Raw genomic sequence first — 25,814 nt, forward strand, 5'->3', positions numbered from 1 at the left:
CCTGAGTTTAAGCCTCAATTATAGGCAATGGAGAAAGAAAAGAAAGAAGAAATGGAAGAAGGAAGGAGAGATGGATGGAATGAAGGGAGAGGTGTCTCTGGCATGCAGAGAATTTGATATACTGAATTAAATGATCTCATCACTACAGAAGTGGCAGGAGACAGCTGCTCGCAGGGAAAGGGTCTTTTGTGAATATCCTCTCGACATTTGTCGCCTCTCGCATTCCTGGATGGATGACAGTATCTGCTACCAAAGCTGATACCTCTGGGAATTTAAGAGGCAGCTTTTGTGTGGTAGGAGAAGAGTAGAGGTTTTAGCTCTGAGCCACACGCCTTCAGCCCTGGACAATGGGAGACTCGGTGACTGTAGGGCTTCTAGAATAAAATCTAAATAGAACTCCAACATAATCTAGTGATCAAGAACCAGTTTCTTTTCTCCCTTCCTCCCTCCCTCTCTCTGGTCCTAGGACTTGAAGTCAGGGCCTGAATGCTGTCCCTGAGCTTCTCAAGATGGTGCTCTCCACAGCCGGGCGCTGGTGGCTCACGCCTGTCATCCTAGCTGCTCAGGAGGCTGAGATCTGAGGATCACGGTTCAAAGCCAGCCCAGGCAGGAAAGTCAGTGAAACTTTTCTTTTTTTTGGGGGGGGGGTCTGGTTGTGGGGCCTGAACTCTGGGCCTGGGCGCTGTCCCTCAGCTCTTCAGCTCAAGGCTAGCGCTCTACCACTTGAGCCACCTTCCAAGCCCGTCGGTGAAACTCTTACCTCCAATAAACCACCAGAAGACCAGAAGCGGCGCTGTGGCTCAAGTGGTAGAGCGCTCGCCTTGAGCTGAAGAGCTGAGGGACAGCGCTCAGGCCCTGAGTTCAAGTCCCACAACTGGCCAAAAAAAAAAAAAAAGGTACTCTAACACTTGGGCCGCTACGCTACTTCTGGCTTTTTGACAGCTAAGAGTCTCCTTCCTTCCTTCTTCCCTTTTTTTTTTCTTTCTTTCATGTTTTTTTTTTTTTTCCTTCCTTTTTAGCCAGTCCTGGAGCCTGAACTCAGGGCCTGGGCACTGTCTCCAAGTTGCATTTACTCAAGGCTAGCGCTCTACCACTTGAGCCACAACTCCACTTCTGACTTTTTCTGTGACACTGATTGAAGATAAGACTGTCATGAACTTTTTTTTTTACCCAGGCTGGCTTTGAACTGTGATCCTCAGATCTCAGCCTCCTGAGTAGCTAGGATGACAGGCGTGAGCCGCCAGCACCTGACTTCTTCACAATTGTTTCTAGTTAATCTTTCCACACTTCCAACAAGGACCTCTAGATTTAAATTGTATTCTCAGCCAGGCACTGGTGGCTCACACCTGTCATCCTAGCTACTCAGGAGGCTGAGATCTGAGGATCACAGTTTGAAGCCAGCCGTGGCAGAAAAATCCCTGTAAGACAATTATCTCCACTTAAATATTCAAAAAACCAGAAGTGGCGCTGTGGCTCAAGTGTTAGCGCGCTCGCCTTGAGCACAGAGCTCAGGGTCAGTGCCCAGGCCCTGAGTTCAAGCCCCGCAACGGACAAAACAATAAAACAAATTCTGCTCTCACTCAATTTGAGTCTCGGACACCCAAGCCCCAATCAAAGCAGACGAGACTCACAACAGCATTGCTTCTGAAAATCAGCCTTTTTAATAATCGATTTGAATTCAACAAGTGGGGAAAGATCTAAATCATGTATTTTTTTTTTCCCTTAATATTAGCAACAGGTCCGTAGAATATGGACAATTACTCCTGTGTCCTCGGGTTAAAAAAATTGAATTTCATTGATAATGCATTCAAATGGATTTGCAGTCAAGTGGGGGCCCCAGGCTGCCCGCCCCGGCCGGCCCCGGCCCCGCCCTATGCTAAACTCCTATGCTAAACGCAAAGCCCTTCGGAGCCCAAAGCGGCCAATGACAAAAGCCTCGAGCTCAGGCTGTAGATGAGCTCCCCTTCGTTACAAAAGTATGAAACATCTTGCTATACACAGAAGAAGAAGATGATCACCATAGTAGAGATCGGCGGGCTGGTGGCTTTCCCTTCCCGGACAATAGATAGAATGAAACAGGGAGGAAGTCGGGCGCCTGAGGATGGCGGTTCACAGCCAGCCTGGGCAGGCGAGGCCGCGAGGCCCTGATCGCCAAGGACCCGCCGGAACACGGGGGGGGGGGGGGGGGGGGGGCTGTGGCTCAAGCCAGGGCCCAGGGGCAGCGCCGGGCCCTGAGTTCGAGCCCCAGGACTGGCAGGAAAAGGAGGGGTGTGGAGGAGACAGGAGAGCGGGGGTCAGATCGGGGGCGCCGCGGCCGCCCCTCGGAGGGGCTGGGCCTGGGGGACCCCGGGAAGGCGATTCCACAGCCAGCTGCGCGCCCTGCAGGGAGGGGGAGGGCGCAGGGGGGGGGGCGGGGGGGCAGGGAGGGGGGACGGGGGGCAGGGAGGGCGCAGGGGGGGCAGGGAGGGGGGACGGGGGGGCAGGGAAGGGGGATGGGGGGGCAGGGAGGGGGGATGGGGGGTCAGGGAGGGGGGTCAGGGAGGGGGGTCAGGGAGGGGGGGCGGAGGGGGTCAGGGAGGGGGGGCAGGGAGGGGGGGCGGGGGGGGCGGGTTGGGGGGGCAGGGAGGGTCCTGGTTAGCCGGAGCAGCTTCTCCCCCAGGAAATGCACAGAGGCCGAGGCACGTTGGTGGGGGTCCGCAGGAGGGAGGCTGGGAGCTGAGAGGCCCGGGGTCGGAGGCCAGGCCGCGAGACTCCCTTCATCTCCAAGGAGCCCGCAGCCCCCCGGGCGGGGAGGTGTGGCGCGGCGGCACGGCGCCGGGCTCCGAGTTCAAGCCCCAGCACTGGCGTTAGGAAGATTGACAGGAGATGCGGGGGGGGGGAGGGAGCCTCGGCCCGCCGCGATCGCCGGGCCCCGACATGGGGGGGGGCTGGGGAGCCTCGGGCCCCGACATGGGGGGGGCTGGGGAGCCTCGGGCCGCTGGGCGCGATCGCCGGGCCCCGACATGGGGGGGGTGCTGGGGAGCCTCGGGCCCCAGGGCGCGATCGCCGGGCCCCGACATGGGGGGGGGGGGGTGCTGGGGAGCCTCGGGCCGCCGCGATCGCCCGGCCCTGACATGGGGGTGCTGGGGAGCCTCGGGCCGCCGCGATCCCGGGCCCCGACATGGGGGGGCTGGGGAGCCTCGGGCCGCCGCGATCGCCGGGCCCCGACATGGGGGGGCTGGGGAGCCTCAGGCCCCGACATGGGGGGGCTGGGGAGCCTCGGGCCCCGACATGGGGGGGCTGGGGAGCCTCGGGCCCCGACATGGGGGGTGCTGGGGAGCCTCGGGCCGCCGCGATCCCGGGCCCCGACATGGGGGGGGGGGAGCCTCGGGCCCCAGGGCGCGATCCCGGGCCCCGACATGGGGGGGGTCTGGGAGCGCGGGCGGGCCGGCCCCTGGCACGGGGGTCCCCCCAGGGGAGAGGGCACCCCGGGCTCCGGGCAGGTGAAGGAGGCGGCTGGCCGGCAGAGGCTGGGGGCAGGTCAATGCATTTTGCCCAGCTGGATCTTCTTCCAGGCCTCCGAGGCTGTGAAGATGCACGAGTCCAGAATGCCGGCCACGGTGAACGTGCCCCCGATGATGGCGCAGATCTACGGGGGGCGGGGAGGGCAGGGGCCAAGGTCACGGCTGGGGCAGGCACCCGGCTGCAGCTTCCCCCGTCATACCCACCGCGCATGCCCGCGTGGACAACCCGGCCCCCATCATACCCACCGCGCATGCCCGCGTGGACACGCTAACCCCCATCATACCCACCGCGCATGCCCGCGTGGACACGCTAACCCCCATCATACCCACCGCGCATGCCCGCGTGGACACGCTAACCCCCATCATACCCACTGCGCATGCCCGCGCGGACACGCTAACCCCCATCATACCCACCGCGCATGCCCGTGCGGACACGCTAACCCCCATCATACCCAGTGCGCATGCCCGCGTGGACACGCTAACTCTCATCATACCCAGTGCGCATGCCCGCGTGGACACGCTAACTCTCATCATACCCAGTGCATGCCTGCGTGACACTCTAATCCACATCGTACCTACTGCGCATGCCCATGCGGACACGCTGACCTCCCCCACCACACCCACTGCGCATGCCCCTGCGGACACGCTGCCCCCACATCATACCCACTGCGCATGCCCCCTGGTCACCAACAGGGTACCCAGGGTTCTAGGACTCAAAGCCACTTGTCAACTGGACGCCTGTCAGCCTAGCCACGCAGGAGGCTGAGCTCTGAGGATCAGAGTTCAAGCCAACCTGGGCAGGAAAGTCTGAGACTCTGATCTCCAATGAACCACCAGAAAACCGGAAGTGGAGGCGTGGCGCAAGTGGAAGCGCACCAGGCTTGAGTGGAAAGCTAAAGGAGAGCGCCCAGGCCCTGAGTTCAAGCCCCAGGACGGACACACACACACTGACAGACACACACACACAGGCCCTGAGTTCAAGCCCCAGGACTGACACACACACACACTGACACACACACACACACAGGCCCTGAGTTCAAGCCCCAGGACTGACACACACACACACTGACACACACACACACACAGGCCCTGAGTTCAAGCCCCAGGACTGACACACACACACACACACACCAGCACTTGTTGATGAACCTACTACTAATGAAGTACATATGTGCTGAGCCCTGGTGGCTCACGCCTGTCATCCTAGCTACTCAGGGGGCTGAGATCTGAGGATCTGGGTTCGAATCCAGCCTGGGCAGGAAAAGTTCATGAGACTTATCTCCAGTGAACCACCAGAAAACCGGAAGTGGAGCTGTGGCTCTAAGTGGCACAGTGCTAGTCTTGAGGGACTTCAGGGACAGCACCTAGGCCCTGAGTTCAGGCCCCCATGACAGACAAAAACCTACTAATAATGATCCTCAGTGAAATAAATTACCCCCAATATCCTTTGATTCCCATATGTAAACCCTCTGCAGGAAGGGGGCTATTAGCCTCATTTTACGGGTAGGGAAACACTTCCCAAAGCCATCAAGTAAGGAACAGAGCTGGGATTCGAACTCAGGAAAGTCTTGAGACGCGGAGGTGGGCAGCGACAGACATGCCACCACCGGAAGGGTGGGAAAGGTGGCGGGGCCTTCCCAGATCGCTCCTGGGTGCCAGGAGACAAGAGGGCATGGCAGGGCAGGGCAGGTGAGCTGGCATTTATTTTCGCCCTGATATTTTCATGCGATGAGCTCAGGCGGAGGCGGGGAAGGCCCAGGCCGGGACAGAGCCCGTCTGTGTGGACGGCTCCTAAGTAGAGCAGCTGGCATTCCAGTAATAACAAACCCAAGAGGTTGGTGCACTTTCTCACCCCCACCCCGGGGGGAGTGGAGAGACTGGGGGGGCTGGAGGAGGGGGCATGACGCAGGCGCACTCTGCAAAGAAAGGTAGGGGAGGGGCTGGTTTATTTCGGGAGAAATGGATCAGATGATGGGCGATTTTTATACCACAAAACGCTTTTAGGGCTTAGATCAGAGGAGAGGAAAATATGACTGAAGGGCAGTGAAGCAAAAAATAAGTGAATAATCAAATAGCCACACACCACACACGCATCTGTATTCGCCACAAAACGTGCAACACGCCGTTATAACTCACAAGCACCTGCCACCCAGGAGGAAAATGCCTTTTCATAGAGCTGACCCGGGGTTGGAGGGAAGAGCTTCAGTATGGAGCTATACAAGAAAACCCATCCTGGGGGAAACTGAGGCCCTGGAATGGGCCTAATCACAGAGAGGAGTTACGATTAGCTGTAAGGTTAAGCAGACCCTTTGTGGTGAGCTCCTGAATCTGTTATTTATTTTTGCCAGTCCTGGGGCTTGAACTCAGGGCCTGGGCACTGTCCCTGAGCTTCTTTGGCTCAAGGCCAGCACTCTACCACTTGAGCCACAGCTCCATTTCCAGCTTTTTCTGTGTATGTGGTGCTGAGGAATCAAACCCAGGGCTTCATGCATGCTAGGCAAGCACTCTACCACTGAGCCACCTTCCCAGCCCCCACATCTTGTTTTTCCTAAGCACCCAGGAGGTGCTATGACACGGTGGCTTTGCAGTCTTTCAGAGATTGGCTTACAGCCCTCTCATCCATGTGCCTCAGTTTCCTTATTTGTAATGTATGGAGGGGGAAACTTGGGGCCTCATGTTCTCCCTTAGCTTTTTCACTTAAGGCTGCTGCTCTACCACTTGAACCACACCTCCCATCCTGGCTTTTTGCTGCTTGAGAGATTAAAAAGTATCATGGAGCCAGGCATCAGTGGCTTACACCTGTCATCCTAGCTACTCAGGAGGCTGAGATTTGAGGATCACCATTCAAAGCCAGCCAGGGCAGGAAAGTCCCTGGGACACTCTTATCTCCAATGAACCATCAGCAAACCGGAAGTGGCGCTGTGGCTCAAGTGGTAGAGCGCTCGCCTTGAGCTGAAGAGCTGAGGGACGGCGCCCAGGCCCAGAGTTCAAGCCCCACGGCCGACAAATCAAATACTTTAGGGTTTATTCCCCACCCCTCGGGGACAAGGCCTGTCTTCTGGTCAAGCTAGGGTGGGGGTGAGGCGGGGGAGCTTTTGGTTAGGGGATGGAGAAAGCCCAGGCAGGGCCTGTAACCCCGGCCAGCAGCCACAGCGTCAGAGTGAAGAGCAGGACAATTCCATCCGCAGGCTCCAGCCTGTCTGGAGAGAATCACATTTAATTTGCATTCATCCCAGAATCATCAATTAGGTTCCTCCAGAATGATCCAGTCACTTCCTTCCACCGCGCTTCACAGAAGGTCAGCTAGTATTTTTCTTTTGTCTTGGCGCGAGTCCTGGGGCTTGAACTCGGGGCCTGGGTGCTGTCCCTGAACTGTGCTCGAGATGAGTTGTGTTACCTGTGGAGCCACAGCTCCACTTCTGGCTTTTTGTTTTGGTGGTTTATTAGAGATAAGAGTCTCATGAGCTTTCTTGCCCGGGCTGGCTTTGAACCTCCATCTTCAGATCTCAGCCTCCTGAGTAGCTAGAATGACAAAGGTGTTGAGTCCCAGTGCCCGGCTGCAGGGTTTTTGGGAGTTGGTGGTTTGTTTTCTGCCATGCTGGGAAGTCTTGGGTTTATCAGGCAAGTACTTGGTTTCTCAGCTACAACCGCAGCCTGAATTAGGCTTTAACTACGGCCCTCGAAGTTGTTAGAACAGAGAAAGAGGTGTTTGGGGGGAACACACTAGCTAGAGACCTAGTTTCTAATGTTTTCCACCAGCCCAAGAATCTTCCCAGACATCCTCATTCTGTGCATCAAGCACCAGGCAAAGCCGGGCACCAGTGTTCACGCCTGTAATCCCAGCTATTTAGAAGGCTAAATCTTGAGGATCAAGGTTCAAAAGCCCAGGCCAGGCAGGGAAGTCTGTGAGACTCTAAGCTCCAATGAACCAGCAAAAAGTCAAAAGTGGAGCTCTGGCTCAATGGCTAAGGACCTGCCTTGTGTGAAAAGGCTAAGGAAACAGTGCCTAGGTCCTGAGTTCAAGTCCCAGGACCGACACACACATGAAAAAAAGAAGGATCAGAAACACCATGATGGGCAGGGCAGAGCAGGCTCCAAGCTGAGTACTCCATGACCCTTGGCTGCCTCTGAGCCTCAGTTTCCCCCTTCTACAACACAGGGTGGGGGAGGGCCGTGGGACCGGCAGCCCAGCTGGCCGGAGGGACCCTGAGTACCAGGAACTGCAGAGTGGCATTCGGGGTTTGTGGAAAAGGCAGAGTCAGAGAAATAAATAATGAAGTCAGTCTCATCAGACGCCGGTGGAGGCAGACAGGCTGGAGCCATGAATGAGAACACCCCAGAGAAAGAGGCGGGGGGGGGGGGGGGGGGGAGGGAGGCCGATGATGGGGCCCCCAGAGAGAGCTGGGGGGGGGCAGGAGAGGGATGGGGTGCTGATGTCCACTTAGTATATCCATCACCACTATCACTAGCCGTGTGTGTGTGTGTGTGTGTGTGTGTGTGTGTGTGTGTGTGTGTGTGTGTGTGTGTGTGTGTGTGTGTATTGTGTGGCTCCTAGGGCTTGAACTCAGGCCTGGGTGCTGTCCCCCAGTTTCCTTTTGCTCCAGGCTGGTGGTCTACCACTTGAGCCACAGCTCTACTTCCAGCTTTTTGCTGATTCACAGTTGTGTGTGTGTGTGTTTTCCCCTGCCAAGGCTGGCTTTGAACCACGATCCTCAGATCTCAGCCTCCTGAGTAGCTGGGATCACAGACATAAGCCACGATGTCTTCAGTGGCCACCCCTCTCCACTCCTTGGAGAGCTCCAGCTTTATTGAGCATCTATTATGTGCAGATTTGGGATGGCATTTTCCTCTGTGTTTTCATTCAATCCTTGTGATCAGGAGCCAGACTGAGGGAGGAAATGGCTTGTCCAACGTAACATGGCTACCAACAATACAGGGGTCTTCAAACCCAGGCCTGAGAGTCAGTGGCGGGTCTGCTCTTGCAATTCAGCGTCTGCCCTTCCATCACAGCCTGAACCCTCCCCTTCCTGTCTCTCCTTGTGTGAGGAGCCCTGACAGTTACAATATCCGCTTCCTCACTTCTGTGAGGCAGAGGTGAACACGGCAGGCTATCTCCTGAAACAAGGGATCTCCTCCAGCAGAGGTTATCAAGGAAGAACCGGTGCAGCTACTCAGGAGGCTGAGATTTGAGGATTGTGCTTCAAAGTCAGCTACAGCAGGAAAGTCTGTGAAACTCTGATCTCCAATGAACCACCAGAAAACTGGAAGTGACGCTGTGGCTCAAGTGGTAGAGCGCTGGCCTTGAGTTGAAGAGCTCAAGACAGTGCCCAGGCCCCGAGTTCAAGTCCCATGACCAACAAAAACAACAACGAAAGAACTGATGCAGCTTCAAAAACCAAAATATCTAGCTGGGTGCTGGGGCTCACGCCTGTAATCCTAGCTATCAGGAGGCTGAGATCTGAGGATCATGCTTCAAAGCCAGCCTGGACAGGAAAGCCCTTGAGACTTATCTCCAATAAACTACTCAGAAAAAGTCAGAAGTGGCACTGTGGTAGAAAGTGCTTAGCCTTGAGCACAAAGAGGCTCATGGACAGTGTGCAGGCCCTGAGTTCAAGCCCCAGGACCAGTAAAAAAAAAAGTCTCATGGGCATATGCCTGTCATCCTAGCTACTCAGGAGGCTGAGATCTGAGGATCACAGTTCAAAGCCAGCCCAGGCAGGAGAGTCCATGAGACTTTTATCTCCAATGAACCAGCAAAAAGCCAGCCGTGGAGCTGTGGTTCAAGTGGTCAAGTGCTAGTGTTGAATGAAAACGCTCAGGGATGGTACCCAGGTCCTGAGTTCGAGCCCTAGTACTGGCGGGAAACACCAGCAACAAAAAAACACCCATTAGCTTTTGGGCCGCTTCCAGTGGGAGAATCCTATCACTTGATTTGCTGTACTTTTGGTGGGCAACAATTGCCACACCCAGCCCACCCCAATTTTGGCACCTGGCGACTTCCCCCAGAATAAAACCCATCACGCAAGCCGAGGAAGACGACACACGTGTGAAGCTGGCCAATCTGTCACCACCACCCACTTGAGGGAGATCTCAAAACAGGCGTTGCGATCAAGTGGCTGGGGACAAATGTGCGGCGTGTGTGCATGTGTGTGTGTGTGTGTGACAGAGAGAGAGAGAGAGAGAGAGAGAGAGAGAGAGAGAGCAAGAGCGGCTGGCACTTGCCTGTTGTCACTTATAATCTCCTGATTTCTTTGGAGGAGCAATTTCCTGGCGGAGCGTAACGTATAAAGTCTGCACAGGTGCAAGGCACGCTGGGTACGCAGAGGGGACCGTTACGGTGCTTGCAGGTTTGGGGGTGGGGGGGGGAGGCGTTTGCTCAGGTTGCACACCCCGGAATCCTTCAGGAGGGCTGTCCTGGAGGGGTCACGGCGAGGTCCCCCTTACTTAGGACGGACTCTGTGCGGAGCCCCACACCTGACAGGTTTGTCCCCAGCCCCCCCACAGCCGCATTCCCAGCCGCTCGGGGCCACATGACCACCCCCGGCTTAAGCCCTCGCTTCATCAGCAGCCCCCACGCCCCCCAAAAGGCTATTTGTAGAGGACCCCCCACTCAGAGCTTCGCACGCAAGTGTTGACTTTATAAAAAGAGAGAAGGGGTGTGTGTGGGGGGGAGCCAGCTGCAGGTTCCTGTGGTCAAGGCCCAGCCCCGCTCTCCCTGTGTGCCCTGGCCACACGCACACACACACGCATGCACGCATGCACACATGCGCGTGTCTCGGTGCCAGTGTCAGTCATCTCGACATCTGCTGTCCTTGTGTGACAAGGGGCTTTGTAACTTCACAATGACGCCATCTGTCCGGGCAGCCGGCTGTCTCTGCACCTGACCCCTCCCTTCTCTCCCCCCCCATTGCCATAGCAACAAGGGGGGGGGTTCAGGAAATCTAGCCCATAATGATGGAAGGTTTCTTGGGCCGCGGTGGGCCCACGTTGGATGGGGTGGAGATGGTGGGAGTGGGGGGGGGGGGAGAAGCTAAAGGAGTCATGGGGTGTTTGGTCCCTGGGTGGGAGAGGGGGGGTCCTCCCGGGTGGCTTTGGGGAAATCTCCAGCTCCTGCAAGGTCAATGGCTGACCTTGGCGGGTTAGGGAGGCCAGCCTCTATGGAAGGAGGCTGGAGGACCTCCAGTGTGCACATCCCAGTCCCTTTCAGTGGGTCTGGGACCCCCCCCCCCTTCTCTGGCCTCACCACCTTCTTTTGGGGGAGCTTCCCAGACAAGGACTTAGGTGGGGGGGGCTTTTTTTGGACCCTCCCACTATAGAGCATGGCAGTCCTTTGGTGCTCCTTTTTCAAATCTTGCCCAAGTACAGGGTTTGGCCCATGGAAGTTTCTAGAATGGGAATTTCTACAAAGCATCAACCGTTGGGTACGTAATGTGGCTTCATTCCTCCACCATCTGCCAAGTGAATCCCAACGCTCCAGGGCTTAAGATGCTTTCCACACGGGAGCCAATGGGACAGGACGTGGGAGAGGGAGGGATCCTCACCCCACGGGGAGGCCTGGGCCAGGAAGATTCTGTCCCCGAGATGGCTCAGGCCGCACCTGCCTGGCCGGAAGCACTGGGGCAGCTATTTGTAGGAAAGCCACATAAAGAGAATGGCAGGGAATCAGCTCCCAGAACCCCCTGGGATGGGCTGGCCTGGGGGATCTTGGGGAAAATCATTTGCTCATAAACCCTTGGCTTTAGGGGTCTGTGGAGTAACTCCTAGCCTAAGCAGCTAGGATTCTAGGCATGAGGTATCACCCCCAACTTGATTTTTCTCTTAATGAATCCCTTTCTCTCATGTTCTTTGTCTTGGTGGTCTGGCTCCATTGGGATATATGCCCTAGGCCTCCACTCTCCAAACCAGAAAAATGGCGTGGGAGCTGAGCACTGGTGGTAGCTCACATACTTGTAATCCTAGCTACTCAGGAGGCTGAGACCTAAGGATGGAGGTTCAAAGCCAGCCTGGGCAGGAGAGTCTGTGAGACTCTTATCTCCAATGAACCACAAAGAAAACCAGAACTGGTGCTGTGGCTCCATGTAATAGAGTGCTAACCTTGAGCAAAAAGAGCTCAGGGACAGCGCCCAGACCCCAAGTTCAAGCCCCAAGACCACCACCACCACCACCAACAGTATGAATCCAAGCCAGGCGCTGGTGGCTCACGCCTGTAATCCTAGCTACTGAGGAGGTAGAGATTTGAGGATCGCACTTCAAAGCCAGTCCAAATAGAAAAGTCTGAGAGAATCTTATGTCCAATGAACCACCAGAAAACCAGAAGTGGTGCTGTGGCTCAAATAGTAGAGCGCTCGCCTTGAGCTGATGAGTTCAGGGACAGTGCCCAGGCCCAGAGTTCAAGCCCCAGGATCAACAAAAAAATAAAAGAAAAGAAGAAAACTGACAGGTTCTCAAAGCTGCCCCAGAGAAAACCAGACAAGGTATACACAGCAGCCACAGAGAGAGAAAGACAGAAAAAAAAAAAAAATATGACAAATGTTTACTGCCAAAGAAACACAGAAAAGAATATATCTTGCTAAGAATAATTTCCACATATTTTTTAAAGCTACTGGGTGCACCTGTCATCCTAGCTACTCAGGAGACAGAAAAGGCTGTGAGACTCTTCTTTCTAATTAACCAGAAAAGAAGCCGGAAGTGGAGGTGTGGCTCAAGTGGTAGAGCACCAGCCTTGAACGAAAAAGCCAAGTAAGAGTGACAGATCCGGAGTTTAAGCCCCAAAAACTGGACACACACACACACACATGTAATAAAGTAACTGGAAAAAGCCAAGATGTGCTTAGGAGATGAATGCACTTAGTGGCCCTGCCCCAACCTGGAAAATAAGATGCGGGAGAAACACCCTGGACACTGATGTCTTTCTTGTCCTATTTCCCAGCATCCCTGGGGCCCGGCGGGGCAGGCTGGGGGTTAACAAGGCCAGGCGGGGCCCGGGCACTGACCGTGGTGATGAACCTGTACACGGGCTGTCTTCTCTCCGTGTACTTGACCGTGATGGGGCTGAGGTCGTAGCGGAACCAGATCGCCGGGATGATGCGGCCAGTGTGGCTGTAGGCGACATACTCCTGGAACAAAGGAAAGGAAGGGGACATGAGAGCCAGAAACCCGGGCCCAGGCCTTCTGGAAAGTAGGGGGGGCCCAGATTGCCCAGGGAGGAGGGGACCTTCTCCCTCACCCCACCCCCTTCGGATTCTGCCACCAGCAGCTCTTTGGGTAACACACTGGGGACAGCTTGGGCCCATTCTGCTATGGACAAGTTGACCCCGTAACCCGGAAGCAGTGTCAGAATCTCAGGCTGCATCTGATAGTAGAGGTACCCCCACCCCATAACTCATGGGCTGCACAATGCCCCTTTTGTCAGCACCTCCTGGGTCTGACTGCTGGCTTTCTGGGGGTGATGGCTTCCCCATTAAAGGCAAGCATAGCACTGTCCCTAACGCTGCAACAGGATGCATTCTGACAGCGGGACACGGGGTGCAGACCGGGGCCGTGAATGGCCAATGCGGAAGGGACATTCTGAGCTTCACAGGACGGATACACCAAGAGTCCTGCCCGTGCGGCTGTGTGCGCATGCGTGTTTGTGTGGCTCCCTGCGCGCAGCATGTGCGCATGCGTGCGTGCTTTGGATCTGCACATGCATATGAGTGCTGGCTACGTAGTTGCATGTGTGTGCCCGCGCTCGTGCATGCATACATGCATGCCAGGGATGAGCACAAAAGCCACGTGGGAAGGAGTTGAGTCTCTGTCCTCACGGGTCAGAAATGATGACCAGCAGCCCCTGTCCAGTCTGAGAACTTCTGAGCGCTCCCTCTAGTCTACTGTCACTTTTCTCCAATAAGGGGAGACCCACACTGGGGTACCCCAGCCCCAAACGCTGGGCCTGGGCCAGCTCAGGTTGCTCTCAGGGACAATGCTGAGATCTGATCGCTGCTTTTTGCTTACAGGGCAGACTGGGGCCCGTCCCGGCTCTCTAGGGCCTTGGGGAAAGAATGCTCGGCTTAGCTTTCTCTAGGAGAGCTGAGGGGTAGGGTGACTAAGGACAGAGAGAAAGCATGAATTAATAGCAGTAAGATTAAGTGTCACCCTACCTTCCTTTCTGGGCTCAGCATTTTTGTTAAAGCATTGTCTCATTGGACAGCCATCTTATTTATTCGCTCATTCATTTATTCAGTCTTTTTTTTGTGCCAGTAGTAGCTCTTTTTTTTTTTTTTTTTTTTTTTTCTTTTACTGCTGATGTTGTTTGCAGGGCTTGACCTCTGGACCTGGGCAGTGTCCCTGAGCCTCTTTGTGCTCAAGGCTAGCACCCTACCACTTTGAGCCACAGCACCACTTCTGGTTTTCTGGTGATTCACTGGAGATAAGAATCTCATGGACTTTTCTGTCCCGGCTGGCTCTCAACTCTCATTCTCAGATCTCAGCCTCCTGTGTAGCTAGGATGACAGGCATGAGCCACTGGACCTTGAACTCAGAATCTCGCACTCTCCCTGGGCTTTTTTTTTGCTCAAGATTGGTGCTCTGCCAGTTGAGCCCCAGCTCTACTTCCTGCTTCTTGGTGGACATGAGTCTCACAGACTTTCCTGCCCTGACTGGATTTGAACTTCAATTCTCAGATCTCAGCCACCTGAGTAATTTAGTGGTAGAGTGCTAACCTTGAGCAAAAGAAGCTCAGGGGTTAGGCTGGGAATGTGGCTTGGTGGTAGAATGCTTGCCTAGCATGCATGAAGCCCTGGGTTCGATTCCTCAGTACCACATACACAGAAAAGGCCATTAGTAGTATTGTGGCTCAAGTGGTAGAGTGCTAGCCTTGAGCAAAAGAAGCTCAGGGACAGCGCCCAGGCCCTGAGTTCAAACCCCAGGACTGGCGCACATACACATACACATACAAACACACACACACTAATGCTACTCAAACTATCCTCAGAATGAAATGGGATCTTTCTCAAATGCATGGCTTCTGGCTCTTGGCTGCTTTTGCTTACACAGCTCACACCCTTCAACTCCTGGTTAGATTTTTCTCCCCTGGATTCTGCTGCCATCCTAACAGCAAAGATCAGATATTTCATTTTCTCAAGGCCCGACAGAAACTGCTCTTGTCCTCTCTGTCCTCTGCCAGCAGGGGGCGCAGCTGCACAGCCCAGGCCTGGCGCACCCACCTTGTTGGCCACCGTATACTGGTAGGAGTACCGCTGCTTGCCACTCTTGTCTTCATACACCGTGGGCACGATCTTCAAGATGTAGTCGTGGGAGGCCAGAGCTGTGGAAAGGGCACAGGAAGAGGCGGGAGGAGATGGGCCTGGCCGCGCCCACAGGCACGGCATGGGGGCGCCTGCTCCCATTTTCACCAGCGAAGATGATCCATCTTCAACTTCTCCCCGCCAGTGACCGAGAATTTCCTCCCGCATGTACAGAATTATTACAACTCTGGAAATAACCCAAATGTCTATCACCAAGGCAAAACCGTGAGTGTGAGGGGAGAAAAAGAAAAATAAAAAATAAAAAACCACAGCCAGGCGCCAGTGGCTCACGCCTGTCATCCTAATTACTCAGGAGGCTGAGATCTGAGGCTCGTGGTTCAAAGCCAGCCTAGGCAGAAAAGTCCCTGTGAGACTCTTAACGCCAATGAACCACCCCAAAATCAGAAGTGGAGCTGTGGCTCAAGTGGTAGAACACTAGCCTTGAGCACAGAGAGGCCCAGCGCTCATGCTCTGAATTCAAACCCCACCAACCACCACCACCACCACCACCAAACCAAACAACCTAAGTTACTGAAAAAGGGTAGGAGAAAGGCACTTGCTAATATGTGTGGATGGTGGAATTATGAAAGATCTAGGAAAAGCTGAGCCTCAACTTCTGGCAAGAAAGACATTTGAGAAAGATCCCATTTCATTCTGAGGATTGAGTAGCGTGCGTGTGTGTGTGTGTGTGTGTGTGTGTGTGTGTGTGTGTGTAAGATCCCATTTCATTCTGAGGATTGAGTAGCATTAGTGTGTGTGTGTGTGTGTGTGTGTGTGTGTCTGTGTGTGTGTGTCTCTGTGTGTGTGTGTCTGTGTGCACCAGTCCTGGGGTTTGAACTCAGGGCCTGGGCACTGTCCCTGAGCTGCTTTTGCTCAAGGCTAGCACTCTACCACTTGAACCAGAGCGCCACTTCTGGCTTTTTCCTGTGTATGTGGTACTGAGAAATTGAACCCAGGGCTTCATGCATGCACAAGGAAAGCACTTTACCACTAGGCCACATTCCCAGCCCAACCCCTGAGCTTCTTTTGCTCAAGGTTAGCACTCAACCACTTGAGCCACAGCACCACTTCTGGCTTCTTTTCCATGTTTAGTGAAGATAAAAGGGTCTCAAGAGACTTTCCTACCCTGAGATCTCCGTCTCTGGAGTAACTAGGATGGCAGGTGTGAGCCACCAGTGCCCAGAAAGTAGCCATTACTTTTAAGACAAACTGGCTATCAGTTCTATTGTATGGGGCTTAAACACCTTCTCCCTTAGTTTTTTCATTCAAGGCTAGTTTTTTTTACCACTTGAGCTACATTTCCAATTTCGGGGTGGGGGGTGTGTGTGTTCTTCTGGTTCATTGGAGATAGTCTCACAAACTTTCCTCCCCTAGGCTGGCTTTGAACCTCAATCCTCATGCCCCAAGCCTCCAGTATAGCTAGGATAATAGGTGTGAGCTACAGGCGCCCTGAGGCTTTCAGTGTTAAAAAGGAGCTCATCCATCCGTGGGAAGAACTGCATCATCTGTGATTGATTGCTCTCCCCTTTGGCAAAGAGTGACCCACACCTCCCCCTCCATCCTGAAGCGCAGCTCATCTCCCTTCCAGAATGAATGGGGGGAGACGCAGGAACTGGGCCTTACTCACCACCCTGTCCACAAAGCCCTGCACGGGGCCTGGTACGGCGTGGACAGTCGCAAATGCTTCTTGAATGAATGGACGCATGGAACAATGACTGGACAAAGCCATGAATGGGCCAGGAATCCATGAATCAGCCTCTGATAAGTGTGAAGTTAACGGGAACTGAACACCAGGCTGATTGACCGAAGATCGGCCCAGCGCTGCCGGATCTCAGTGGGGGAAAAGCCCGAACTCTCCCGTGGGCCTTGAGGGATGCTGAGAAACGCGGAGGAACCTTCTACCATGCCTTTCTAGAATCTTCCAGGGAAACCACAGAGCGAAAGCAACATGGAAATGCCGGCCTGCGGGTTTAAATCCTGCTCTCCTTGAATCTTTCCTCAAACACTCATCTGTCAGAGGGGTGGGGACAGAGAACATTCCAGGCTCCAGCACAATCCCTCCCTACCTCTTGGTGGCTCTTGCTGAGTCTCCTAAGGAGAGGAAAAATATTTCTAGAATCCGGTTGGATAAATCTGGGAAAACCCTGGAACTTCAGGGCTAAAAAGCCTGGGGAAGATTTCAACACACCTTGTTCAATACCATAGACCTAAAACATAGACCCCAGACCTCATTCCTCAAGGGTCTCTCGCTCAGGGGTCCGGGTGGGGCTCAGCACCCTTATTTTAAATCAGGAGTCCAAAGACTCCCCTTGACATAATGAAAGAATGAATGTCTTACCAAAATCACAGTTCTAGACTATGTTTGTTAGAATCTGTACAGGCTGGGTACCAGTGGCTCACGCCCGTCATCCTAGCTACGCAGGAGGCTGAGATCTGAGGATCGAGGTTCAAAGCCAGCCCAGGCAGGAGAGTCCCTGGAGACTCTGATCTCCAATGAATCACCCCCAGAAAGCCAGAAGTGGGATTCCATTGGTTGAGTGCTAGCCTTGAGCACAGAGCTCAGGGACAGTGCCCAGAACCTGAGTTCAAGCCCCAGGACTGGCACAAGTGCATGTGCGCGTGCATATGCACGTGTGCATGAGTGTGTGCACGTGCGCATGCACACACACCACACATACACACACACACAACACACACACACACACACAGGCTGCCTTTTACTTTTTTTTTTGTCAGTCCTGGGAATTGAACTCTGGGCCTGGGCGCTGTCCCTCAGCTCTTCAGCTCAAGGCGAGCGCTCTACCACTTGAGCCATAGCACCACTTCTGGCTTTTTCTGTCTATGGCTCTGAGGAATCGAACCCAGGGCTTCATGCATGCCAGGCCAGCACTCTACCACTGAGCCACCTTCCCAGCCCAAGTAGCTGCCTTCTATGAAGCTCTGATAAATTGCTCAGACCACTTTCTTCCTCCCATATGGCAGGGATTAAGTGCATTCTCCTCCCCTCCCCCCGTGCCTCCTCTGGGCAGACTCCAGGGGGAAAACGCCACTTGGGGCTGGGGTACTTACGGTTAGAGCTGAGTCTGTCTGCGCCCCCAAGAGCATTGAATGCACCGTGGACATTCTGCACCTGTGGAGAGGAACGGTGAGGGAGGGGATGGGGGGGGTACCTCCAGGCCAGGCCCTGCTGTGGGGGGCTGGCCAGGTGCTCCCCACCCTGGGGATCCCTTCCTCAAGGGTGACACAGGGGTCCAGAGGGGTTTAGCTCATAGAAAAGCTGCACAGAAAGCGGAGAGCCTGGGGCTCACGCCTGTCACCCTAGCTACTCAGGAGGCTGAGATATGAGGATCGCGGTTCAAAGCCAGCCCAGTGAGACTCTAATCTCCCATGAGCCACCAGAGAACCAGAAGCGCTGTGGCTCAAAATGGTAGAGCACTGGCCTTGAGTGAAAAAGCTCAGAGACGGTGCCCAGGCCCCGAGTTCAAGCCCCACCACCAACAGCAAAATAAATAAATAAAGAGGGGGAAAATGTGCAGATCCAGAGCCGGCACAGGTAAGGCAGGTAGTGGGCAGGACCCAGTCTGCTGGCTTTGTGCCACCTCATGGCACATCCGTGGGCACCCCCTTTATTTTTTGGTGCCAGTCCTGGGGTTTGCACTCAGGGCCTTGGGTGCTGTCCCTGAGCTTTTTCACTCCAGGCTAATACTCTACTGCTTGAGCTACTGCTCCACTTCCGGTTGTCTGGTGGTTCACCGGAGGTAAAGAGTCTCATGGGCTTTCCTGCCGCAGCTGCCTTTGAACTGCAGTCTCTGCCTCCTGAGTAGCCGGGATTACAGGTGTGAGCCACGGCTCCCGGTATCACCTGGTTTGTCACAAAATCCCCTTAGGAGGCTGCCTGGGATTCATTCTCCTGGCCTCCAACCCAAGGAGCTGCTTTGTGCAGTGCATAGAGGAATGGGGTCCCCAGCTCTGGGGTTCCCATCCCGTCTCCTCTTGGGTCTTTCAGCGGGCTGCGCGGGGCTCAGGGTTTTCAGGATGGCCAGCGGCTGGATGCTGGACAAGTCTGCTGCCTCCCTGAGCCTCAGTTTGCTTTCCTGTAAAATGGGCCCAAGGGCTGGGTGCTGGTGGCTCACGCCTGTCATCCTAGCTGCTCAGGGAGGCTGAGATCTGAGGATCGTGGTTCAAAGCCAGCCTGGAAGGGAAAGTTCGAGAGACTCTCATCTCCAATCAACCAGCAAAAGAGCCAGAAGTGGCGCACTGTGAGCTACATAACCTTCTATATATTAACAACTGCCTAGACTCTGGCAGGCGCTCAGAGCCACGGAGGAGCCGTGGAAGGGAGAGGGATCGCTCTGGAGCCATAAACACCTGGCCCCCAAGATGGATTCGGGTGATGAAGCAGAGCCTCCGCCGGGCGGCCCTCCCCAGGCCCCCCACTCACCTGCAGCGTGTCCCCAAAGGAGAGCTTGTGGATGGCGTGGGTCATGTCTGGGTTCTGTGGCTGGGCGGTGGCGCTGTGTGTGGACACGTGGAAGTTGCCGGGGACCTGGGAAAGGAAGGTGGGTGTTGTTAGCAAGGGGATGGACTGCAGGTACTGCGTGATCCAGGCACGCAGCAGACACCGGGCTCAGAGAGAGAGAGAGAGCGAGGAGAGACAGAGAGAGAGAGAGAGAGAGAGAGAGAGAGAGAGAGAGAGAGAGAGAGAGAGAAAGACCCTCTCCCTCCTCCCCCCCCCGTGTCCCTCCTCCTTTCCTTTCCCCCCTCCTCCCCTTCCTTCTTCTCTCCTTCCTTTCCCCTCCTTCTCTCTTCCTACTCCCCCCTCCTTTTCTTCTCCCCCCTCTCCCCCTCCCTCTTCCTCCTTCCTGTCCTCTTCCCCCCACCTCCCCCCTTCTCCATCCCAGAAGCCCCATGGGTAGCACAGGCGCCTCCCCCGCTTCCATCCCCATCCTGGGGTGCAGGATCTCGGGGGCCCCAGTGTGAACCCCTCACTCACCTTTTCCTGTCCCAGCCCAGGGCAGCAGCCATGGTTTCACCCCATCCCCAACCTGGCCGCAGCTCAGCGCCAACCCCCCCCCAAGGCCTGGACCCCCGTGTGGATTAGGGTCTGCCCCCCAGTTGCCACGCTGGGCTGGGGCCTCCCCCGAGGGGGGCCCCCCCATGCGATGCTGCCCTCGGGAGGGATTCCCGTGGTCAGTTGTGTTAGGAGGACTTCCAGCCACGCGATGCCACCTGAGCTAAGGAAGCCCCATCTCTTCCTGCGGTGTCCGGCCTCGAGTATTTCATTACAGCAAGGGAGAAAATGAAGCCACTGGCCCCGCCCTCCCTGCCCCGCCCCTCCCACTCTCACTCCGTTCACACCCTCCCAGCCAGAGCTGGCGCAAAATGCCCCCTGCAGAACAAGAGGCCTGCCTCAGTGGGCCCTTCGTGCCTGCCCCGGCCTCCTGAATCCCACCCCCCCCCCACGGCTTTCCAGCCTTCCCCCAGAGCCCTTCCCTCAACATCTGTCTAAAACCAAGCAACAACAGAAAAAATTGGCTGTCATCCCCCCAACCCGCCAGCTGCGGGGCACGGCGCACCCATTTCTGCTCAGGAGTTTCTTCTGCTTCCTGCTGCTAGAAAGGAGCTGTAGGCCGGTGGGGTTTGTCTGCTGTGTCCCCAGATACGTTCTCTAGCAGGTGCCCCGTTAAGTGAGGAAGGAGCAAGACGTGTCATCTTTTAGCCCTTAGTCCCAGACATGGTGCCAGGTTTAGAGAAAGAACACAGACATGAGCCCCGCCCTGGTTAAGGACCCTATCTCTGACACAGTCTGAGGACTGAGAGACCGGGGGATCTGCACTAGTCTGGGATCTGCACTAGGAAGGCTGGGAAAGGTACCTGAGTAAGAAGGAACAGCATGACTTCAGAACTAACTACATGGCTGGGAAGGTGGCTCAGCGGTAGAGCACTTGCCTTGTATGCATGAGACTCCAGGTTCGATTCCTCAGCACCACACACACAGAAAAAGCCGGAAGTGGCGCTGTGGCTCAAGTGGTAGAGTGCTAGCTTTGAGCAAAAGAAGCTCGGGGACAGTGTCCAGGCTCTGAGTTCAAGCCCCAGGACTGGCAAAAAGAAAAAGAAAAAAAAAAAACCTATTCACAAGACTTTATACTTGTAGCTCATGCTAGCTACTCTGGAGGCTGCTGAGACCTGAGGATCAAGGTTCAAAGCCAGGCTGGGCAAGAAATGTCTGCGTGAGTCTCTTACCAACAATCACTGAAAAAGTGGTAGAGCACTAGCCTCCAGCAAAAGTAGTTCAACCCCCCCAGCACCTGAGCAAAACAAACAAAACCAAACAACAGCAAAAACCCCAAGGCCATCCATGTGGTCCTTATCTTGCCAGAATTTTCCTATGCAGTGATCAGGCATGGGTGGGACTTGGGTTGGGGACCCCGGCCCCCTGCTTCCATCCACGATAAAAGTGAATGAAGCCAGGTGCTGATGGCTCACACCTGTCATCCTAGCTACTCAGGAGGCTGAGATCTGAGGATCGCAGTTCAAAGCCAGCCTAGGCAGGAAAGTCCGTGCGACTCTTATCTCCAATGAACCACCAGAAAACTGGAAGTGGCGCTGTGGCTCAAGGGGTAGAGCTGAAGAGCTGAAGGACAGCGCCCAGGGCCAGAGTTCAAACCCCATGACTGGCAAAAAGGAAAGTGAAGGAAGAGCAAGATCTGTCTTGAGCACCTGCCCCCAAGCCCCGCCCCCAGGGGCCAGGACCCATCCGCATGCGTGCTCACTGGCTGGCTGGCTGCCTCCTTCCCTCCCTCCCTCCCTCCCTCGTTCCCTGGGCTAGAAGAGTCCTTGCAGGTGGCTGAGTCATGTCGGCACACACTGTGTGCAGAAGAAAGGAAAAAAAAAAGGACGACGCTTTTAGAGCCTGTGACGTAGGCATCTACGTCAGTGCCTCTGATGGATTTAAGAAACATACTGCTGGGGCCAGCTCCCCCACACCCCGCACCCCATCCCCGGAGGGTGAGGTCTCCTCCCTGCTGGATACAGCCGGAGGCGAGAATGCCCATGTAGCTGTGGGCTGATCAGGGGTGATGGCCATCCGGGCTGCCAGCAGCCATCGTGACTGGAGTCCTTACCCAGCATGGCTCCCCTTCACCCCCAAAGGAGGGAGAGTGGGTGTGGACAGAGGGTGTCTGGGGCCACACTGGTTCAATGACACTTGAAAACCATGTTTAAAAGAAGTAGATGCACGGCTGGGAAGGTGGCTCAGTGGTCGAGTGCTTGCCTTGCATGCATGAGGCCCTGGGTTCGATTCCTCAGTACCGCATACACAGAGAAAGCCTGAAGTGGCGCTGTGGCTCAAGGGGTAGAGCGCTAACCTTGAGCACAAAAGCTCAGAGACAGCGCACAGATCCCGAGTTCAAGCCCCAGCACAGAAAAAGAAAAAAAAAAAAAAAAAGAGAGAGAGAATCAGATGCAGGGTTGAGCACCTGTGGCTCCCGCCTGTAATCCTAGCTACTCAGGAGGCTGAGTTCTGACGATCATTGTTCAAAGCCAGCCCAAGCAGGAAAGTCTGTGAGACTCTAATCTCCAATGAACTACCAAAAAGCTGGAAGTAGAGTGGCTCACATTAGCCTTGAGCATAAAAGGTTAGGGACAGTGCCCAGGCCCTGAGTTCAAGCCCCAGGCCACACACACACAACACACACACACACACACACACACACACACACACACACACACACACACACACACACACACACACACACACACACACACACACACACACACACACATCTGAACACAATTCTTTAGCAATGCATTAAATAATAAAGCCTAGGGTAGCAATGCATCAAATAATAAAGCCTAGTGGAGGTAAAATGCCTTGCTGTGCTTACAAAGGAAGGATGAGCGTACAATGCCTTTGCAAGTGTTTTGCAACCTTTTGAATAATATATAAATTCAGCAATTTCTCCTGATGGGAATAAAACCTCGGCTTACACTATTCCTGCTCAATGTCTACCGCAGAAGGAAATGCAAAGCGGACTTTGAGCTTAGAAAGAAAAGAAAGAAAAGAAAAGAGAGAGAGAGAGAGAAAGGAAGAAAGAAAGAAAGAAAGAAAGAAAGAAAGAAAGAAAGAAAGAAAGAAAGACAGACAGACAGACATAATTCTTGCCCCTTGTCCAAGTTCCCAGACCCCTGAAGTAGTTCAGGGGGTGTCTGTCAATCAGCCTCACATTGTTAGGGGTGGCGGGGGACCCCAGGACTGCGATGAAGCTGCCAGCCTCTGTCAGCTGGCTGAACACCGCTGCTCCTCCAGTGGTATCAGAAACTCTGGGAGGCCTTGTTCTACTAGGGCTCAGGAGGCCGGAAGTGGGGGCGGAAGTGGGGTCCCTAGGCCCTCCCCATCATGTCTCCTGCCCTCACAGCTCCTCCACTCGCTCCCACATGGACGCCAGCAGCGCCACAAAATCGCCTCCACCTTCTACTTAACACCCCTAATGAGAACCCTAAATGAACCCCAGGACAATCATCTGATGGCTGCCACCTCCTTCCCCACAACCACAGCCACAACGTGAAGACACCCGGATGTCACCGCAAAAATGGCTTCCCCCGGTTAACGCCTGTGTTCACCTGCCACATCCAACTCATGGCCAAGCCCTGCTGACGCTCCCTCCCCGTCTGACCACTCGGCCCACTGTCTGCCACCACTCCAGTCCCCACCAGTTACCCAGAATGCCTTTCTTTTCCTTCCCCTTCTCTGCCTTTCTTTCTTTCCCTCCTTCCTCCTTCTCTTTTGTTCCCCTTCTTTTATTTTTTGTTCCAATCCTGGGGCTTGAACTCAGGGCCTGGGCGCTGTCCCGTGGCCTTTTCACTCGAGAATGGTGCTCTACCACTTGAGCCACAGCTCCACTTCTAGCCTTTTGCTGGTTCATTTAGAGATAAGAGTCTCATGGACTTTTCTACCTGGGCTGGCTTCAAACCTTGATCCTCAGTTTTCAGCCTCTTGTTTTGTTGGTGGTGGTGGGGCTTGAACTCAGGGCCTGGCACTGTCCCTGAGCTTCTTTTGCTCAAGGATTAGCACTCTACCATTTGAGCCACAGCGCCACTTCCAGCTTTTTCTGCTTATGTGGTGTTGAGGAATCGAACCCAGGGCCTCATGCATGCCAGGCAAGCGCTCTACTACTGAGCCACCTTCCCAGCCCCTCTTGCACAGCTGGTCTTATAGGCAAATGCCACCGGCTCCAAGTGGGATTTGTGCTCCAAGTGGGACTTGTGATGGTTTAGCTTTAGGTCAGATGTGTTTAGATTGTACGTGCACATGCACCACCTGTCTCTAAGGTAGACTTGGCCAGGGGATTGGTTATTTCTGCTCATGTGTCAAGGGCTGGGGGAAGGAGGGGAGGAGCCATGAATGACCAGTGATCCTGGGACTAGGAAGTGGAGACACAGGATGTCAGGGCTGTGTGACCTTGGGGAAGGTACTTAACCTCTCTGGGCCCCAGCTTCCAGTGGGAAGCTTCATGTGTCCAGAGCTGAGCAGAATGCAGGCACGTGCTGCTCAGGGCCCAGCCCCAGTGCCCTGGCCATTCATGCCCACCCCTGGCGGGAAAATCAGCCAATAACAGATGGGGTCCTTTGGAGCTGATGTCCCCCCTCCTCGCACCTCCCCTGCTTTGCCCCCCCCCACAGCAACTCACCCCTCTGAAATGCCCTCAGCATGCACACTGCCACCATCCATCAACAGAGCTCTGCGGGTGGGTGCCAGTGACGCACGCCTGTCCTCCAACGCTCCTCAGGAGGCTGAGGTCTGAGGATCCTGGTTCAAAGCCAGCCAGGGTAGAAAACTCCGTGAGACCCATTCTCTCCAATGAGCCAGCAGAGAAGGTGGAAGTGGAGGTGTGGCTCAAGTGATAGAGCGCTAGCTTTGATCGAGAAAACTCAGGGAGGAGTGTGAGGTCTTGAGTTCAAGCCTCAGGAGCGACACAAAAAGGAATGAATGAATGAATGAATGAATGAATGAATGAAAATACAAAGCTGCTGGGCGCTGGTGGCTCACGCCTGTCATCCTAGCTACTCAGGAGGCTGAGATCTGAGGATCGCGGTTCAAAGCCAGCCCGGGCAGGAGAGACCATGAGACTCCTATCTCCAATAAACCACCAGAAAACCGGAAGTGGCGCTGTGGCTCAAGTGGTAGAGCGCTCGCCTTGAGCTGAAGAGCTGAGGGCCAGCGCCCAGGCCCAGAGTTCAAGCCCCACGGCCGACAAAAAGAAAATACAAAGCTGTACCATCTGCTGACCACCCTGGACTAGCACCCCTCTGAATGTGAGAATCTCAGATGAATGAATGAATGAATGAATGAATGTGTAGTAGCTCACTGAATCCCCACTCCACATCAAAGAAGGGAAGCCTTGGCTCAAGGGACTTGGGACACATTCCTGGGCCAGCAAGAGAGGAGCTTGGCACCCAGGCTCCCCCTCAACATGGGGCGAAGATCAGCCCCGGTGCACTGTGACACCCCCAGAAGCCGGAGCCGCATCTGAGAGTCTCAGGGGAAGAGCCAGGGCTGGACTCTGCCCCCTGCTGGCCACCAGGGTGGAAGTCAGGGGTCAAGGGCACAGGCCCATCACCTGGGGATGGGCGGGAGGGGAGGGAGGGAGGGAGGGAGGGCAGAAGGGGGCGGGCACCATACCTTGTTGATGCTGAACTGGCCCTCGAAGCGGCAGCCCGCCCCGTTGTTCAGCGGGATCTTCATGGAGTTGTCGATGTGGCCCACCTCGTGCCGGCCCATCTCATCCTGGATGTCCAACCCGACCACTGTGGATGCCAACGGAGCGGCATGAGGCCTGGCCCTGGCGTGCCAAGAAAGCCCTGCCCATGGCCGGACAGAGAAAGCAGAGGTTCCAGGGTCTGGGGGGGGTCCTCGTATCTGAGTCCCGATCTGCAGTTAACCAGCTGAAAGGACTTCTTAACACCCCCCCACCTCAGTATATCTCTCTGTGAAATGGGAACGATCAAAATGCAACATGCCGGCTGG

The 25,814-nt window shown here is 55.0% G+C and overlaps 1 protein-coding gene across 1 annotated transcript in view; it reads right to left on the reverse strand.

The window, feature by feature from the left end:
• Positions 1-1,638: 1,638 nt before the first annotated feature.
• Ergic1 (endoplasmic reticulum-golgi intermediate compartment 1) overlaps positions 1,639-25,814 on the reverse strand; it is a 58,840-nt gene continuing 34,664 nt past the window's right edge. Inside the window, exons 5-10 of the mRNA XM_070011875.1 lie at positions 25,470-25,594; positions 19,230-19,334; positions 17,858-17,918; positions 14,708-14,808; positions 12,497-12,619; positions 1,639-3,628 (exon numbers count right to left, since the gene is read on the reverse strand). Coding sequence (XP_069867976.1) covers positions 3,521-3,628; positions 12,497-12,619; positions 14,708-14,808; positions 17,858-17,918; positions 19,230-19,334; positions 25,470-25,594 — 623 coding nt within the window. The 3' untranslated portion in view covers positions 1,639-3,520. The remainder of the gene's footprint in view (positions 3,629-12,496; positions 12,620-14,707; positions 14,809-17,857; positions 17,919-19,229; positions 19,335-25,469; positions 25,595-25,814) is intronic.

This window comes from Dipodomys merriami, unplaced genomic scaffold (genome assembly GCF_024711535.1).
Source record: "Dipodomys merriami isolate MVZ:Mamm:240054 unplaced genomic scaffold, mDipMer1.0.p SCAF_848, whole genome shotgun sequence".
NCBI classification, from domain to species: Eukaryota; Metazoa; Chordata; class Mammalia; order Rodentia; family Heteromyidae; genus Dipodomys; species Dipodomys merriami.